Source organism: Falco rusticolus, chromosome 1 (assembly GCF_015220075.1).
Source record: "Falco rusticolus isolate bFalRus1 chromosome 1, bFalRus1.pri, whole genome shotgun sequence".
NCBI lineage: Eukaryota > Metazoa > Chordata > Aves > Falconiformes > Falconidae > Falco > Falco rusticolus.
In genome coordinates this window covers 109,508,412-109,527,534 of record NC_051187.1, presented here as the reverse complement: position 1 = coordinate 109,527,534, position 19,123 = coordinate 109,508,412, and the positions used below count along the sequence as shown (strand labels likewise).

General features: G+C 45.1%; 1 protein-coding gene across 5 annotated transcripts in view; it reads right to left on the bottom strand.

Annotated features, from left to right (window-relative positions):
• AFF1 (AF4/FMR2 family member 1) overlaps positions 1-18,829 on the bottom strand; it is a 111,976-nt gene extending 93,147 nt beyond the window's left edge. For 3 of the 5 annotated variants that reach the window (XM_037395687.1, XM_037395697.1, XM_037395725.1), the window contains exon 1: positions 18,780-18,829. In XM_037395687.1, the coding sequence (XP_037251584.1) occupies positions 18,780-18,814 (35 nt within the window). In that variant the 5' untranslated portion in view covers positions 18,815-18,829. Of the gene's footprint in view, positions 1-2,647; positions 2,749-8,507; positions 8,733-18,779 lie in introns of those variants that run through there. The other 2 variants (XM_037395706.1, XM_037395716.1) reach the window with 2 other exon arrangements.
• Positions 18,830-19,123: the final 294 nt, after the last annotated feature.

Below are 19,123 nucleotides of genomic sequence, written 5' to 3'. Positions count from 1 at the left end.
CTTTCTCAAAGAACAGAACACAATTCTACCTATCTTCCTGTCTCTCCCGAATTTGCGCAGTTAAAGTATTTTCTTAAGCTCCAGACCAGTAGTAGTTTTTTTTTTTACTCCTGTAGTCCATTACACAGAACCAACATTTCTTATTAGGAGGGTCACAAACACTAGCTAAGCAAAGAAAGCCTACTACTAGTTTGTTGAAACTAGCCCACGTAAAATGGATAGGGGTTTGCAAACAGACAGATTGTTAACGGTGTTCCGATACCTCAGCAAAGTGATCGCATGCCCTTTAAATATTAAGGGACTCATTCATCTTGTTTCCAGAATGAAAGTTATGAAATATCTAAACCAGAAAGCCAAAAATCAAACCCAACACTTGATATTTGTAAACATTTCTGACACACAAAAAACAAGGAAAAAAGAAAACCTGTTGTTCAACAAGTTGAAAATCATGAGCTTTCAAAAATGAATGTACATAAAATATACTTAGACACAGAAAAAAGCCATATAAACTCTACATGCTTCCGAACTGGCGTTCTTAAAGCTTTAAAACTATTTTTGAAGGGAGAAGCACTGCTGGTAGTCCCGCCGTACGCGTCCCATCAGCCTGCACCAGAGCCAGCCACCAGGAAAGCATCCGACAGCAAAGCTCCCTCTCCAGACCAGGATGTACCACTAACATGAGCATCAGTCAGCCAAGATCGCCCTGCAGCATAGACAGAGAATTAACTGCCAGCCAGGCTGTGGCTCCAGAGTTTACAGGTGTGCTCGACTTTCCCACAGCTAAATACTAAATAAATACTAAAGAGAGGCACAAGTGAGCAAACCACAGCCAGGTACCGCACCGGTGAAGGCTGACCCCAAAACACCCTGCTCCAAGAACGGTGAAGAATTTTATTTCCCAGGTGCTAACTCGGGCAGTAACCACAGTTTAGCACAAGAATCACCAGGGACAACATATTACAGTCTCAAGTCTCACCACCTTATTTCTAGTGACTACTTTCCATTCTCCCCATTCCTCACCCTGCACCCCAAAACAAGTACCAGCCCCAAATGCAACCACCCTGCTCACACGCTGAAGGCAGGCACAACAGTTTAGACAACAGGAACAGTAGCTGTACAAATTATTTTTGCCAAAGGACACTCAGCAGGCACAGAGAAGTAACTGCATTCCTTGTGCCAGACAATTTTGCACTAGTAATGGAAAAAACTAGTTTTTCCATGAGGCATGTACCATGAACCCAGTGATTTATGCATGAGGCATCTTCATTTTTCTATCTATGTTAAGCACTGGGGGGGTTAGTGCTTTTGAAAATTTATATATAGATAGACAAGTGTGGAAGTAACTTTAAAAACAACATTAAAAGGTGGGTGTAACATTTCAGTAAAATTGAAGAGACTTTCAGGGTGGACTACAGGAAACATCATGGTCCTGCTGGACAGAGATGGGTGTTTTCTTTCACCAATTAAGAGTTAACTGCCAGACAAAGCAGACTATGCCACTACGCGGGGCCTGCAGGGTCTCAGCAAAGAAGGGAGGCACCAAGGTCCTGAAAAGCCCTTCAGTCAACACAGCTTACACCCACCACCCCATACCCATCCTCCCAGAAGCCACATGCCAGAAAAAGCAGCCTTATTCACCAGCATCATGGAGCTCACACCAAGCTGTGGTCAACACAGTTATCTCACTTCCACAGTGTACTTGTTACCTGTACTTTTAGCTATGCCAGCGTAACTTTTCATGGTAAACAAGGTCTTGAAGCTGCAGAGACAGACAGACATGGCAGCCACCAGGGATGGGGGCCTCCAGGTAATAGCAATGCTAGGAAGTCTTTAGAAGAAAAAAAAAACCAACTCACCACCAAAAAACCCCCCAACAAACCAAAGGCCAGCAAACCTCCCTGCCCTGCAGCATGGCTAGCCCATGCTATCTTTCTGTTAGCACACATTACTTCAGCAAAGGTATGAAGAAATAGGCCCCTGGACCAACAACAGCTTGTTCTCAGCAGAACCACAGGCTTACTGGCACCAGGAAAACAACTTTTACTAGAACAGCTTGTTCTGCCGAGGGCGGCAGGGACAGGGAAAAGACAGGCATTTCATCAAAGCACTTCTAAACTGCCAGCATATTCCCCGTCTTCAAATTAGGATGATTTTTCCAAACCAGACTACTGGGGGAAAAGGATTCTTGAGAGACAGCTGCAGAGCAGTTATGAGAGACAGACTTTCTAAGCTGTGCTTGCAAAGATGAATTACCTCAGAATATACCTTTTTAAGCACAATCTAACAAACTGCAGAAGCACAACAACACTCAAAGCAATTTCTTACCATGTCTACAATTCTCCACAGATGTAAATGTCCCTTTAATGCTATGCATTTTAATAATTCCTTTCCACTTCAGATGCTAGCAGATACTCCTATTTTGAACTGTAATGCCCATAACTCCGCTCAGGGAAGAGACACATGCACTCATGCTCTCCCACATACCTCACATACACACACCAGCTGCTAAGTACCACTGTGCCATGAAGGAGTTGTTCATGCATCAATGAATACATCATTTGCTGCTTATAGAGTATGTATATGTACATATATATTTTGATAGTATATGGCATTCTAGGCAAAAAAGCATACAGAATGAAAATACTACCATATTGTGAGTTTGCTCCTCTGTTTCTTTTTACAAAGGGCTTCTGCTGTACTCCTCCTGCTTCAGTTTTGGTGAATCGGGGCGTAGGGGTGTTTTTGTTGTTTGTTATTCTTTGTTGCTGGTTTTTTGTTGCCTTTTTTCTTTTTCCTTTTTTTTTAAGTACAAAATTGACACCCACATTTTTTAGAGTTCTGAGAATGAGCTTTACTGTTGTCTCTGAGGTTAAACATTACCAATTTGCTTGTGGAACTTTCTCTAAACATTAAAGCAGGGACATTATTTTCTCTTAACCCGACAGGTAGCGTTGCAAAATCAAACTACAGGAAAACTTCAGGTTACTGGTACAATAAACACTTGATACAACTAAAAATGACAGCTCTACACTCTAAACAATATCTAAGCCTCAATTAACCCAGAAGACAAACATCTTCATGAAGCATATGGCACCTGTGATGAAGATTGCCTATTCAAAACTGCCTGGTCACCTCAGCTTGACAATGGTGGAAAGAGTACTAACATTAACAGAGCACCTCCTCAAATGCAGCTTTGTGCCTGCACACCTGCTTCTTCTCCCTGCCTGCCACCTCTCCCTTTCTCTTACAAGAACAAGGCAGCAAAAGAAGTGCACTTTTTAAAACCTGTGCAGTAAAATAAGGTGATCAATAATTTGTGCACCTCAGCAACGTATAAGGGAGCTGGGGGCTGGCTCTGCACAAAGCAACCGTCACAGCCTAGAGGAAAGTCGGGTGGGAAGGACCCTGCCTCTCCCTGCTTCCCACAGCTGCTTCCTTCTATATAGATCTAGAATGCAACTTCTCTTCCCCAAACTGGCTGTGAATATGCAACTGTGGAAAATCTGCTCACAGCACATGCAGTAGCTCTTCTCTGTTCCCCATAAAAACATTCTGCCGGCGCAATGCAGCTCTATATTAATCCACCTACGATAACACCGCATTTTGGAGCGAGATCTGCCCCAGCCACTTGCTCCACCCCAGACAGGGCTACGTGTGTCTTCTCAATTTTATCATGGATACAGCCAAACTGCAGCAGCCAAAATTGCAAAACGTAACATAGCCAGTACTTTTTTTACTCTTAACACACCGCAGGGAAAAAAAAAATCTCCACATTGTATTCAAGCCTGAACAGGATGAGTACTTTTTTTTTTTTTTTTTTGGGTGGCTCAGGCATCTCTACGTTAAAGTAACCTTCACCAACCTGCTTGCAAGCTAAGCAGTAAACCAGCCTCTGTGCTCTGGACCACCCTGGAGAACTTGTCCTCACTTCACTGTCATCCACCTCACAAAGAATAATGTCTTTGTAGCATCATGTACTTCACTGAGACAGCTTTCCTCTTATATTTTGAAGGCATTTAAAAGCTTCATGCCATCATTCGCTGTGGCTATGCTCTGAAGAAAAGCGCTGAAGAGAATTTATGCAGTTCATTAAAAGCTTTTTTCCTGCTATTCGTGCTGCATCTTGCAGTTGAGCTAGCAAATTATTTTCTCATAAACAGCAGCGAGAAGATGCCTCTCTCCACAATACAGATTCACACCAAGGAAAACTATGTCATCTAAGGAAACATTCCCTTCTATACCAGCTCAGGCATACCACGTCAATAGTGTTTCTAAGTTTTCAAGAGTCTGCTACAACCTGGAATCCCCACCGCAAACAAAAAAGCCCCAAAACACCAAAACCCAACAAACCTACTTCAAAAAATCCACTTCCCTGGGAGCATCTCTTCTCCATGGGGTAGCTTCAGCTGCAGGCCAGCCCCAATGCAACAGACTACAGGCTCAGAAAGTCCAAGGAACTGTGAACTGAAAATCCCCAGCAGCCCGCAAAACATGCCATGGATTAGCCAGGCGTTCTGCTCTGGACAAGATGGAGTTGTATTTCTACAGGCAGGGCTAGTAGCAGTGTACAAGCAAAACCGACAGTGGTTCACAGTACGTTTTAGCTTTCAGTAGATAGGTAGACTCCAACAAGACATTGTTTCAGCCCTTCTTCACCTGTATCAGCTGACTGGAATGCAGCATCACCAATACTGACATTTGCCTGTATCAACAGGACCCACGAAGCAAACAAGTTATGAAATGTGTCTTTAGATCTGGCCTGGAAAGCTGTGAAACGACATAGAACAAAATCAAACTGCATCATTCAGCATAGCTTCTCCCCAGGGAAAAGCCTCCAGGGTATTCCCTTTAGCAGAAACCGTTCTGCTGCATTTACCACGTTTTAAATGCAGACATGGCCACATCTTATTTCTGCACAGCATCACCTTTTTTTTCTACCAAAATGATTGGTACAGCCTTGTTTCAACACTCTTCTGGGTCTAGCTGGTACAACTTGGCTTTAGGGAATGGAAACAGAGGGTTTCCCAGACTGCTGTCCATCACTATCCTTCCCTGCAGGGCTGACTCAGGAGAAAGAGCAAGGTGAGCCCAGCAGGGGCGATAGCACAACACTCAGATTTCACATTGTTCTAAGTATGCTCCTGTATTCACCTATGTGCAAAGATTAGGGAATTGCATTCATTCTGCATACCCGCAATCACACTAGTCATGACCGCTTCAAAAGGCAAGTTATATGACAATCGGAAATTTTTAGCATCCACAGTGACAAAGTATTTATTTATCCATCAATTTTAAGTAAGCGTAATCGATGAGGTCTACAGGTGATTTAAAATGACCCCAACCAGCCTGAGAAAAGCAGCCTACATCTTCAATAAGGAAGCTATTCACCTAAAGATCCTCAGCTTGCGACCGCTGCAGTAGAGCACACATTTTTAATGAAGAGGGAAGCAGAAGAGAGATGGGCTCAGCTAAGGAGCCATACCCTCACGGATCGCTGGTACCAGCCGACGGACAGCACAGGTGCCAGTCTGTCCCACGCACCTCCTAGGGGTCCTGCCGTACCTCAGAGCAGCCAAACAGCACGTGATGAACATCATGTCATGCTTCATAAGAAAGTAAACTCGTCCTCATTCAGATCGATTCTGCTTCTACTCACATGTTCCCGAATATGCCATAAAAACCTGACACAGGCCCTACTGCCCAGGGGCACTACAGGCAGCACATCATCTGCACGTTCCAGAAGCAAGTGCATAGAAAGCTACAGCTGCAAACCTACAGCTCAGCTAGCAACTTGAAACAAAAATAATACGAAAATCTACATTATACACAAAACAGCGCTAACTGGATAATAGTTTCTCCACCTAATGGCCTGGATATAAGCTATTTACAGCAGCCACTGGTACAAGCTCATCATTCTCAAATAGCTGAAACAAAAACATACCCAACTCACCACACAATCACTTCTCAAGATTTACTCTTTTAAAAAATGTCATGGCATCCATTAGCACATCAATTTCTCAGTCATGACTACTATAGTTTTTAAAATACTGAAGAGCAGCAACAGGCATGTTTTATCACCTTGTTTTCCTTCCACCCTTCAAAACAGGGAAACCCAAATACTAGGCGAGCTGCCCAGGATCACAGCACTGAAGCTGAAGAAAGGATGCAGGATTTTCTTGTTGTTACCAAACAAGCATCCTCCCAAATGTCACATCCCTTTCACCAGCTGAAACACACAGCATCTGAGAAATAGCAAACCCAAGCAGATGGAAGAGTGCCCGAAGGCTTCAAACAGAGCGATACCCAAAACGCTATGCTGCTCTGTATCGTGCCCACCTCAACAGTAATTTACTGAGCTTGCAAAAATTGTTCATATTCGTTACAATGGAGAAAGGCACACAAAAAGCTCACCCACACCTTTGGTCGACTATCTAGCAAAGTAAACCCTCTGTCATGTTTTGGCAAATGAGTTCTGGAGACGTGCAGCCTCTCAGTCCCACGCAGTATAACTCCAGTTATTTATTGTAAATATAAAGTCATGCCTCACTGTGGAGTAAAAGCTTCTACACACCCACAAAGCACAAATCTCCTGGACTGAGACAGACACCCCTGCTGACCTGTGCCACCAAAACAGAAATACCACAAGCACCAGCCTTTCCAGCAAATGTAACCTCTTCTCCTGCAAGAGACTAATTTCTGCTCCTCATATTCACTCCTACTCTCTTCTAAACGTCTTAAAATGAAAAACAATCAGAGATTTTAACACTGATCTGCAGGGATACAGAGGTTACCCTCTTACTCACTACACTGAAATGCTCTGACGCAGCTTTACAGCTTGGGCACCTCACAGCATCCTAACAAAAGCAAAAGCTAAGGCACCCGACAGAGGAGAAGGGAGGACACAGAACGGCAGGTGCACATCTTGTCTCCGTGCCCATCTCAAGCACTAGGTGTGGGCCACAGTCCTTTCACCTGCCCCACATGGATCCAGCCCTCGCTCCCAGTTTGGACCACTCAACGTACAAAACTGGATTCTCTGCACCATTCCCTTTACAAGTTAGGGATGTGGTTCACTGACTCCAGGGCCAGCCTTGCCCTTTCTCAGCCCGTTTGCCCAGGCTGGGGGGCTCCTGCTTGGGACCTGACTCCCATGTGCCCCCCTGCCACCCGAGAAAATGGCTGGGTGACCTCTGGGACATCAAGCATGTCCCTGGCCTTGGAGTCAAGCCAAGCTTCAAGGCCAGCCAGCAGCGCCAAGATTTATGCTGTATCCTCTCTTAGCAGGCAGGCCTATTAGAGCAATGCGCTGATAATGCAGGCCAGTAAATCATGCGAATAAGTGATTGCACAAAGGAAAGAAAAAAAAAAAGCTGAAAAATTAAACCTTTGCCTTTGTTAAGTACTCCCAGTCTCCCCACATGCAGAGAGAGCAGGCAAGCAGAGCTAGAGAAGAGTTCAGCTACTAACGAAGCAATCCATCTTCCCAAACCTCAGGGCTCTGTCATTTTGCAGCCTGTAATTTAAAGCCAGCTCTTGGCTTCAAACCTGCAGAAAAGCACCACTGTGAAAACACACCGCGAGTGCCAAACTGCTGTGTAAGATACATCACCATTTATTTATTTTTTTTCCCCTTGCCTGGAGGAAAGGGGAGCAGGGGGGGTGGGCTGTTTGGTGTGGGACTGCAGAGCAAAGAGAGGAGTTTCTCTCTTCGGCATTTCTGAGATGCCCATTAAAGCATCGTAAAAGCTAAAAAGCATTTAACAGGTACCTTAAATAGCACTGCTTCATCAAGTACTACGCCTTAAGAAAAGCTGCCTCCCCCATGCTGAGTGTGAAATTCACTTTAGGCAGGATGCCCCCCTGAGAGCGGGCAAGAAGCCGTTTCTTTAAAAACACAGCTAGCTGGAAAAAAAGTATTTAACCAAGATCGGTCTATTCGCTTGAATTTTGCTCCCTGACAGCAACTCCAGTGCATTCTCCCTCCTCACACTCCACGACCATTTTCCACCCTCCCAGATTTGCACACAAGCAGACACAACCTGCTTCCATTTTACGCAGCCAGCCCTCCAGCCCGACCACATATAAACCATTCACCGCCTCGTACAACGCTGCTGTAAGCAACCACAGAAACCTGTTTACGCCAGGGCTGGTTACAAGAGGGAAGAAAATCACCAAAACCCCAGCCGAACAGTCGCCAAGTCCATAAGGGAGAAGAAAATCAGTTTCAAAAGAGCTGTTAACTTGCCGGGTAGGGGGAGGTCTGACAGGGCGCTGTTAAGGCGCTGGTTTTCCTGCTACGAGAAAGTTGGTGCCGAGAAGCGGCGGCGGGGGGCGGGCGCGCCAGCCAGGGGCTGCCCGGGACGCGGCGCCAAACCCGCCGCCAACCGTGCCAGGAAAGGAGAGAGGCCGCCGTTACCAACACCAGGCTATGCAAAAGCCCTCGGTAGCATCCGCAGACAGAAATTAAAAATAAAAATAATAATTAAAAAAGTTATTTAATGCCGTACCTCGACTGGGCAGCCATCGTGAAGTTTACGCTGCCAAGCGTCCTCTATCCATCAGCTCCTTCCCCAGCTGTCCAGGCTCTACCCCCCTGCCAAGATCTCTTCCATTTGCCGGCTGCCCTCCCTGCCCGGTCCCCGCGAACGGGCCCCTCCGAAGTGTCACGGCGGCCTCCCGCGCCCCGGCTCCCCGCGCCCCGGCTGCCCGGCGCAGGGGCGGGCTACGCTCATTTTGATCGACATCCGGGCACCGGGCCCTCCCCCGGCCCCGCGCATTCCCGGCCGCCGGGGAGCGTGATGGGGCCCTCGCACTTTCAGCTGAGGGGGGGGCACACAGCGCCGCTGGAAAGCCAAAGGCTGGCTCGCAGCTTGCCAGCGCCAGCACCGCCCGCCACCGCGGCCCGCTGCCATTTTATTCCACCGCTGTTTTCTGCGAGCGGGGCTTGCGGCAGCACACCCACGCCAGGCGGCACATCCACCCCCTCTTTACCCACCCTCTCATGGTACGACCCAACCTCCTTAAAAGGATATGCTGTGGTGCCCGCGCAAGGAAGCTGCGCGATTGCGCGAGGCGCGGGAAGGCGCGGGACGCGCAGGGGTCAGCGGCTGCGCCTGCAGGGCCCGGGCCGCGGGGTGCGTGCGGGGGTGTTTCTCCGTCTGTCTGGTTTTTGCAGAGAAACAGCAGAAAATGGCTCAGGGGGGTTGCACCCCGAATGAGGAACCCAGCTGTGAAGGTGAATCCCACCCGGCCGCAGAGATGCAGCAAGGAGGCAGGTGCCCACACTCGACACCACACGTTAAGGAGCCTGCAGATTGCTACTGCGGTTTCTGCTGGGCTCCTGCCCTGACCATGGCACGTAGACTCACGCGGAAAGCAGCAATACCTAGCCCTTGCTCTGGGTGTTCCTCAGCACAATTATAAAAACAACCTACTCCTGCAACTCCTTTCCACCAGTAATTAACCAGGCATTCAGCAGGCAGACATTTATCCAAGATCGCTTTGGCTCTTCCCAGCAGGCACTGCACAGCTGAGATTTCTACCAACACTGCAGTAAGATTACACTCCTCATTCTCTCTTTTAAAGCACAACTTGTGTCAAAGTACTCAGCAGTTGCCAGGAGTTTATACCCCATTCCTGGCCCATTACAACTTCAAAAGCCCATTTATATAAAGCTTCCACAAGCATATTAATTTTAAGGACATAATTTTAAAACATAAATACAAATCAGAAAATGTTTGGCGGTTTTCCCCACTCTTTTCCTTTGCCCAAAAAGGAAAAATGCTTCAGGGGGAAGCTCCTCACGCTCTGCCCCTACTCCAACATGGGGTCCCTCCCACAGGAGACAGTTTTCCACAAACTTCTCCAACGTAAGACCTTCCCACCAGCTGCAGTTCTTCACACACTGCTCCAGTGTGGGTCCCTGCCATGGGGTGCAGTCCTTCAGGGACAGGCTGCCCCAGCATGGGTCCCCCACAGGTCACAAGCCTGGCCAGCAAACCTGCTCCAGCCTGGGCTCCTCTCTCCACAAATCCTCCCAGGAGCCTGCTCCAGCACAGGCTGCCCAGGGGATCACAGCCCCCTTCAGGCATCCACCCGCTCTGACATGGGGCCCTCCCCAGGCTGCAGGTGGGTATCTGCCCCACCATGGACCTCCATGGGCTGAGGGGCACAGCCTGCCTCACCATGGGCTTCACCATGGGCTGCAGGGGAATCTCTGCTCCAGTGCCTGGACACCTCCTGCCTCAATGACCTTGGGGTCTGCAGAGTTGCTCTCACACACTCTCACTCCTCCATTCCGTGGCTGAAGCTGCCTTTGCTTTGCTTCAGCTGCGCCCCTCCCCCCCCCCTTCTTAAATACATTATCCCAGAGGTGCTACCACTTCTCACTGAAGCCACCCCTGTAGACGCCCCCTGCTAAGAAATCGGTCATATAAGCACTTTCACTGCTCGAAAGAACTTGCGAGGTAGAAACAAGGACAAGAAAGCATCAGAAAACACTCTCCGCTTCCTTATGTCCTCCCAGCTTTTACAGAGCTCTGTGGTATTCAGTCACTTTTGACCACAAAATGCATTTTCCCCTCTCAAAGCATTAATCTGACCTATCACTACCTTAATTTCTGTTATTTATTATAGTACAGCAGTGTCTCAGATGACACGACCTACAAGTGTAGCTCCACTTGCCGCCATGTATACTAACCCATGGACATCGTTCTTTCCCTGTGGCAAACAAGGCCAAGGAAAAGGGATAAACAAGTAACAGGGAGAGCTGCTTTCCTCTTTAAAAACCCTCTCCAGCTGATCACATAAATTTTCTTAGTCCAGATAGCTCAGACTGGAGATTTCCATACAGGTTATCTCCTTGAAGATAAAATAAAACTCATCTCAGCTCTTTCAGGCAGAAAAGTAGATGATGGAAAATAGAGACTTGCCACGACAGCTAAGCTTTCTCCAGGAAAAAACGTCCAGAACAACATGCTTTGTTTGCACCAAAAGTTTCTAGCAGTTTTCCACCCCCTCCTCCTTGAAAAGCACTTATTCAAGTGCTTCTTGATTGCAGTATTGTGAAAAGGGATTGATGTTTAACAGTGTGTTGGCTTTATGGCAAGGCCTTCGGCATTGATCCAAGGCATACAAGGCTGTGCCAAGGCAAGGCACCTGCACTGGAAGCACAGAGGCTTCCCAAGAGAACAAGGACTGTGAAGAAACGCAGCAGCAGGAGACAAACCTCCATGTCATCATTCAAGTTCTGTATTTCAGTGTTCGTCTCACTCAGAGAGTGCCTATGCAACTCTCTGAGACTGTAAAAGAAAAATCTAACCCCACTTCACATTGCCAGGTGAGGACTGCCTACCATCAATTTCTTCAAAGCACACAGCAGACACCTCTGCTGAGACTCTGAAGAGATTGCCAACCTGCAGATAAATCAAAAGGTTGACCAAATAAAACTGCAGCTCAGAAACAGCTACTGGCATTTTTAATATTTTTTTAATTTGTATTTTTACACACCCCCAAAACACAGATATGCTGTGATGAAAAGGATGCTGTCGTTTTTGCAAAGGCAGGCACTCCAAAATTAAGAAACATTAGTATCACCTACAACCAGGCAATAATGACAGAGTCTTTCAAGACATGGCCATGAACCACCTAGAAACCACTTTTAATCCTTGGGCCAAACGTATCCCGGGAGTGAAACAGCTGCTCACAGAAGAAAGGGAGTTAATGTTTACAACAAGCTCTTCGGGCCTTGTTCCTGAAGCCTCTACCTCATTCCTCTCAGTCCACAGCTCCGCTGGGCTTCTTGCAGCAGTAGCACCACCATCCCAAGTGGGTCCTAGGCAGACCCTTCCCAGAGCATCAGTGCCATGAAAAGCACCAGGCTGGTTCAACAGGCCCCTGTAGCAGTGACACTGTGCTACAGATCTCCCTATATGCGGCTGCAGTTGGCAGAAAGACTGTTTTATTAGGCAGTACCTGAGCAACAGAGCCAGCAGAAGTCATTGCCTTCTCATCTCCAAAGCTCTGGTGCCTCATTGCTTGTGAGCTCCCGATTTCTAGGGACCATGCTGTATGTACAGAACAACATTTTGTGGCCAAACTGGCCCTGGGAAATCCTGCCTTTCTCACTAAATTGTTACCTGAACCTTACTTAAATCATCTAAATTTTGATAAATGGTATTCTTTACCTAATGGTCTCTTCTCTTCCCCCAGTTTGTGTCACACTGAGTTTGGTTTAACAGTGAATTCAAATAAAAAGTGGATTAATTTCACTTGTTAAAAAAGATCAACGAAGTCACCATAACGTCATGCTACACATGCTCCCTGAAAAGAGCTTGTAAGTAAAATCAATACTCAAATTTGAAACGTTAGCACACACCAAAGAAAAAACCAGCCCAACAAAAAAACCAAACATCACAGAGCACAGGAGGGGAATATCAAGATCCTGCCAACTACTAGAAGAGAGGAAAAAACACTATCAGGAATCAAAGCAGGGAAGGACTGGGAGACTAGGACACCAGGACTAGACTTTCCCAGCAGTGCTCTCAGTGATTTAACAACATACTACTACTAAATTGCAGGGCTTCTCCTTTCCTTGGAAGACCCAGGAAAAGGAAAAGCAAAGAACGCTGGAAGCATCATGTATGGAAAACAGCATCTCAAGTTTGCTGAAGTTATAAAAGGAGTTTTAAAATTAAACTGAGCATTCTCTCTGTTAAAAATTTAACAGGGAAGATAATCAACTGAACAACAACACTGTATTACTTTCAGATTTTCTATAACATCCCAACAATCCCACTTACTTACTGAAGTTTCCCAAAAAGCCAAAGCAGGCAGGTGCCTGCTTTCTCCTAACAAAGGTAAGTCATAATTCCTGAGCTGGCCTGGCAGCCACTTTCCATTTTTAGGGAAGGAGAGGCAGGGCAGAGCACTGAACATCCCACCTAGAATAAAGCCTCAGAAATCCTATGCCACAAATGTTTCACATGAAGCAAATGCCATTCTGATGCTTTTTTAAAAGTTTCAGACACACAACCAGGGGAACAGCCGAGAGGCCCTGCGTTCCCCACCTCTGGTTTCTGGCTTACCAGTTGCCCTAAAACAAAATTATGCTTTTTTTTGTTGGAAGATTTGATGAAAACTGGTAAATTCCTGTGGAACATTTTCAGTCAGACAAGTAAGTGTTTCCCTGAAGAAAGCTTTCTGTCAGAATATATCCTGTCAGCTGCTGACCCCTCCCTTACATCTATTTAAGATGAGCAAACTGCAGCTTTTCCTACCTGGTCTTTTTATTTTATTTTATTTTATTCACTGATCAGGGATTAAAGTTTCCCTTTTTCAGGTCCTTGCCCCTGAAAGTAGTATTGCAAATGAAGGAAACTGTCTCCATTAAGCAAAACGCAAACAAAAGGAATAAATAAAATAAGCTTTTCATACTCTTCAGCTCATGGTAAGTTCAGAAATGTTCATGCGGTGAAGAGAATTACCAAAGAAACACTTCTTGAAAACCTAACAGGAAAAGCTTCCTGCAGGTGATCCTAGTTCCACATGTATTTAAGCTATTTATGAGCATTTTAAGTAAAGAAGATCCATTCTTATCTACCTATGCATTGAATGAGAATGGAGTTCTCCAGACATGAAGCTTGTGATTTAAATACCGCATAGAAATGCAAATCCAACTGAAAAAGAAACGAGGGTGTGCAGGCAACCTGGGTGCTATGTTTCTTAGTTTTGAACTCCTGAAAATGCCAGACTACTGACCTCAGGCATCAGTGGTAAAGCATAGGATGTGGGTACATTACATGTATTTTATGTACACAGCACCATCTCAGTTGGCCATATAGCTACGCATATCTGGACATGCTGACCAAAAGGAAGCTGGCATTTACAAGGGAGGGGGAAAAAAAAAATCCCAAACCCAAGAAGACTCAGAAGTTTCAAGCATTAAGTGACAACGTTTTGCAATAAGGTGCAGATGCTGATACATTGCCAAAATCAGTACCTACAGCATCTACAGCAGGGTCCAGCACTCATACAGAAGGAAGATCAGTATCTCTTTGCTCACCGATAACACCTGCCATGCCTCAGTTCACACACCCATGGATTTTCAAAGCAAGCACATGGTATTTTATCTCCAGCCTAGTTCACCTATTCAACTTATTCCTCCCAAAGCATCTGAAAGTTTTCCACAACTCTAGAAAGCTTGAGGAAGCCATTCTTTAAGTCTGTAATTCTTCACCTGCTATAAAATTTATAAAATTTCTTGGGCCTTTTTGGTTATAATGCTGTTTAGGGGTTTGGGTGGGCATGCACAGGGGTAGTATTATTAAAGAAATCTTTGCACATCTTTGTTTTCAAGAAGTGTTAAATAAAATAAACCAAAGAACAACAACGTTAACAGCAGCCATCAATACCTAGCTTTTGTTGCAAGAATCCAACAAATCTGAATCAAGGACTGCTCAAAAGGGAACACAGCATCACTTAACTGAGGAAAAAACATGCAATTTGACATTATACTAATAAATGTATGATAATCCATTAAGTTTGTGGGACAAATCCCAGAAGCTTACAGTATTGTGAAACAATTAATCAAGCACTGAGTACCAACGAAGAAGGAATAGATACCAAGCTATATTAAAATAATTAAACACATGGCTCGATAAGCTGTTGTGAGTGGTTTAGGTCACTTAAAGAATCACCATCAAAGGCATTAGCTAAATAGTTTTAATATGAATTTTTAGGAGTGTAACTTCACAAAGTTCAGTGGCAAGGTTCACTATTACTTATTACATAGATAAATCACACAAAGAAGAACCAAATTAAAAAATTAGGTTGGAATGATTTACACAGAGACTAAAGATGTAAAAGGGTAAGGGAGACCTTCCCGTTGAGTCACGAGGTTCAGAGAGGACCCCCTTGCTTTCTAAACTCTATTTATAGAGTTTAGGTGCGGCTAGATCCAATCTTAGTCTCAGACCTGGGCAACGGTTTATATCTAAAGGAATATACGGAGTAAGGGAAATCCTCCCGTTGAGTCACGAGGTTCAGAGAGGACCCCCTTGCTTTCTAAACTCTTATTTATAGAGTTTAGGTGCGGCTAGATCCAATCTTAGTCTCAGACTTGGACAACAGTTTATATCTAAAGGTTGTCTAAGGTTTATCCACAGTTCAAGGCTGATCACAAAATTTAATAAATTAGTCAATTATTAAGCACTGCTTATCTATGAAGTGGATCAACAGGATTTACTGCAATCACAACAGTAACTTAATTTCAGATCCGAGATAGTAACATTCATTCTATACTTGCTATGAGGTACCTAAATCAATTCACACACACATGCAAGCATGCAGACACAAAGGAATAGATGTATATAGAGATATATATATAAAAAAATTGTACAAAGGTATACCTCTTCAAAGCTACCCTCAAGGTTCAGTGAAATATTCATGTCAAAAATCTTTGCATTTCTCAATGGAGAAAGGGTTGAGCCTTGAGGAGTTGGGATATCAGCCCAGGCTCTGTCCTTAGATTACGGTGACGGTCCTCCTAACTTCACAAACTGTCTGCAAGCTCTGAGAGGCACCCCGTGCAGAGGGAGATGCTGGTCGCAGCCCGCTGCAGTCCAGGAGAGCTCAAAAAGACCTCACTTAGGACTGCTGTTTATAGGGTTGGAGGTGATTGACTTCAGTCAATAAATTTCTGTCCTGGCCACAATCCAAGCTGGTAATTACTGGAATTTTCAAAATTCCAGTGACAGCGGTACTGTACCAGTCAGATTCAGATAAGGAATGTTCCAAGGCTGTCAGGAGATGTTTTGATTCAGATAAGGAATTCTCCAAGGCTGTCAGGGGATGTTACGATTCAGATAAGGAATGTTCCTGGTACAGTCAGTGCCATTCCCCACCACAGCCATGCACGAGTTGCTGGTATAGTCAAGGGATGCTTAACTGCCCACCTCACTACACAGAGGCTAGGAGCCTAAGAGGGATTCCCGAGACTGTGCAACAGCCTGGGGGAGGGGGCAAGATGCACCACCATACAAGCTTTCCTGAAATATATTTGCTGTAAAGTAAACCATGTATTTGTTTATACCCAGAAATAGGTCAAATTCATGCCCTTACCAAAGCTTTTCAAAACATCTCGTTGCACTGTACTGCATCAGGTTTTTTGAACAGACACACCCGCTTACTTTCAGTTTTCAAGAGGCACTGCTGTCCTGTAATTAAAATGTGTTCTCCCAGCTCTGTTGACAAGAGATCCATCTTACTGCTGCCATTTATTGCCGCTGAGGAGTCCTTCACATTTGGAGGTGAAAAGGGGCAAATGGATGTTGTGATTCCCAGCCTGAAGCAGCCGAGGGTAGCTTTTTCATGTGCAAAGGAGACTTCTGCACCAAGTCAGAAGGCAAGGACTGTGTCCACAAAGGCTCTGCTGCCCCAGACCCGCAGGACAACTCCTAACCTCTCAGCCCCCCAAGCCTCCCTGGCTGTCAGCACCTTTCTTCCTTGCATCTCTTTGCTACCTCTACAGAAAACCAGAGGCTGCATGCCTGCAGAGAGGTAAATCCTTAGAAGTTGCTTATGTTCTGGCAATCCCACCCCCCCCACAAAACTAAGGGATTGATACTCTTGCGTCTTGCTCCACCAGTAGTCGAGGAACTAGCCACATAGCAAATACATACATCACACTACCATAAAGCACAGGTTGCAACCATAAAACATAGAAATTCAAGGGCTCCACATATTCATAGAAAAAGAGATAGATTAATCTCATTCCCAAACTCCTGCCTCTAAAGTACAGCTGGAAAGCAAGCAAAATTCAGAAACCCATACACAGAAGCGTAAACAAAAACCAGTTTAACAAGGTAAACGAAGCTGTGCGCTGTAAGCAATGGTAAGTCTGAAGAGGGCTGAGGCAGCAAAACTCTCTGTTGACCCTGATTCAGCAAAGCACTTCTCCATAAGCTTGCTTTATAGCACCATCTTAAACTTGGCACTTTCCAGAACCAAAGCTGACTGCCAGCAGCACATCCTTGCTGGGCAAACCATGAAAAGCACTTAGATTTCACCAGGTCTAACCCACACAGCATAGCTACAGTGAGGCTAGAGAAGCTGCAGGGCAAAGGAAAGGAACCGAGTTGAGTCCAACACTGAAAAAAATCGCAGGGAAGAACGTAACAAAAAGGTTATTTCAACTTTAACAACAGAAGACTAAGTTGGATGCCGGCTGTTATGAAAAAAATTGCTCTACAGATGTTAGGAATCAAACATTTCTGAGAAAAGAGAGGAAAACATTTCATTATTTAAATTGAAGAAAATAGATTTAGAAAAAGAAACCACCTTCTCCCAGGAACCAGACTGCATGAGAGGCTGCACCCTTCCAGCTTTTGGCAGCCATCAGGAGCAATTTCCATCATCTTCCCTGGCATTACTCACTTACCACTCTGAATGCCTTAAAATGTTCCATAACAAGCATGAACTTACACAAACAGTTAAAAACAACAGAAAGAAGTTTATAGTCCTTGTTGGCTTTGGCACTGGAACTGTCAGAAACCAAACCGTGAAGAGTGTTAGATATCCTGATTTATATTCCAATTGAATCAAGATAACATCTATGTACAGAACACAATGTACCCTTCAGATTCACTACAGCTGTCAGATTCATTTTGTGGTGTTATCCAATCCCTAGATGAGGCAGAGAGGTATGTAGGACACCGAGCAAGTAAATGCCCATGATTTTGGTTTGCTTTTTGATCAGGCTGCTATACCCAGTATTGCAAGAAGAAGCCACCCAGAACAGATCTTTTTTTGCTTTGTTTTAAGGTCCAATCCTTGCAGATGTATTGACACAACAAAAAAATTAAAAAATAAATTAAGTGATAGCAGAGGAGTCTGGATGTCTTTGCAAAATCTCTGTCCACCCATGTGTCCTCCCTTAATGTGATTGTGCAGCGATCACTGTCCTTTTATGCCTCAGGATGGTACATATAATAGGGGAAAAGAACACTGACCTGTGGTATGAGGATAAAGCATACTGGCAGTTGTAAAGAGCTAAATGAGAAAGAAATGGGAACTGCAGAAAAACACCACCCTGTGGGTGTGTGTGGAAATAATCAGTTTTGCAAGTTAGGTGTCTAAATGTAAACTCCTCGTTGTCCAAACTTCCAAACGTGTACCTGCAAGACTCAGAGAGACCTGACAGGCTTGCCTTTCTCACTTCAAATGCATAGAGTGCAGAAACGCTTCTTGTAAGGGCTGGGTTGCCTCACGCAGATCACTGCGATGGCAGCGTTGCCCCCTGTTACACGGAGGCCACAAGCAGGTCAGGATACGAAGCAACAAGGCTGGTGCACTAGAGATCAAGGCATTATGTGCTGTGAGCAAACACCTCAACTCCACGTGATGAGTAGAGTTTCCACAGCACAACGGGCCACCCTCACCAGTGAGAATCATAGAATCACTTAGGTTGGAAAAGACCCTTAAGATCATCAAGTCCAACCATTAACCTGACACTACAAAGTCCACCACAACCATGTACCTAAGTGCCACATCTATGTGAGGGTCCCATTGAGACCCAGTGTCAAGCTGTGTTCATTTCACAACAGATTCAAGTTACAAAAGGCATCAATTTTTTGGCAAAAACCAGCTTGTCAGATTTGAAACTCCTCCTCTCCCACTCAGCCATTACAATTCTTGCATCGAGGGGGGTATTATTTTCTTAAGCCATCTCGAAATTTGTCACAGCACCTGGGAAGCCAGTATTAAATCAAATTAATTCCTACCCATCATCACTGCTTTGTTCCTTTGTAGGGTCCATTATGATGCTCCCATCCAGTCAGCTCATCTGGAAGAGATAAAAACAGATATTCAACATCTCTTTTACAAAAGCACACAGGTACTCAGTAGATTCCCCCCAGCTTTGCTTCAACAGTCACTGAGACCAACCTGGGAACATCCTTCCTCAGTCAGCAAAGGGGGAAAAAGGGAGAGTCAAATAAGCAAACATAAAAAATTTGCAGTTTCCAAAGTAGCAACTCGTTACAGCATAGTGATGTCTAGAATGTTTGTTGCAGCAAATGAAATCTAAATGTTTATTTCCTTTGTCTATGTATGTCTGTGCATGCAC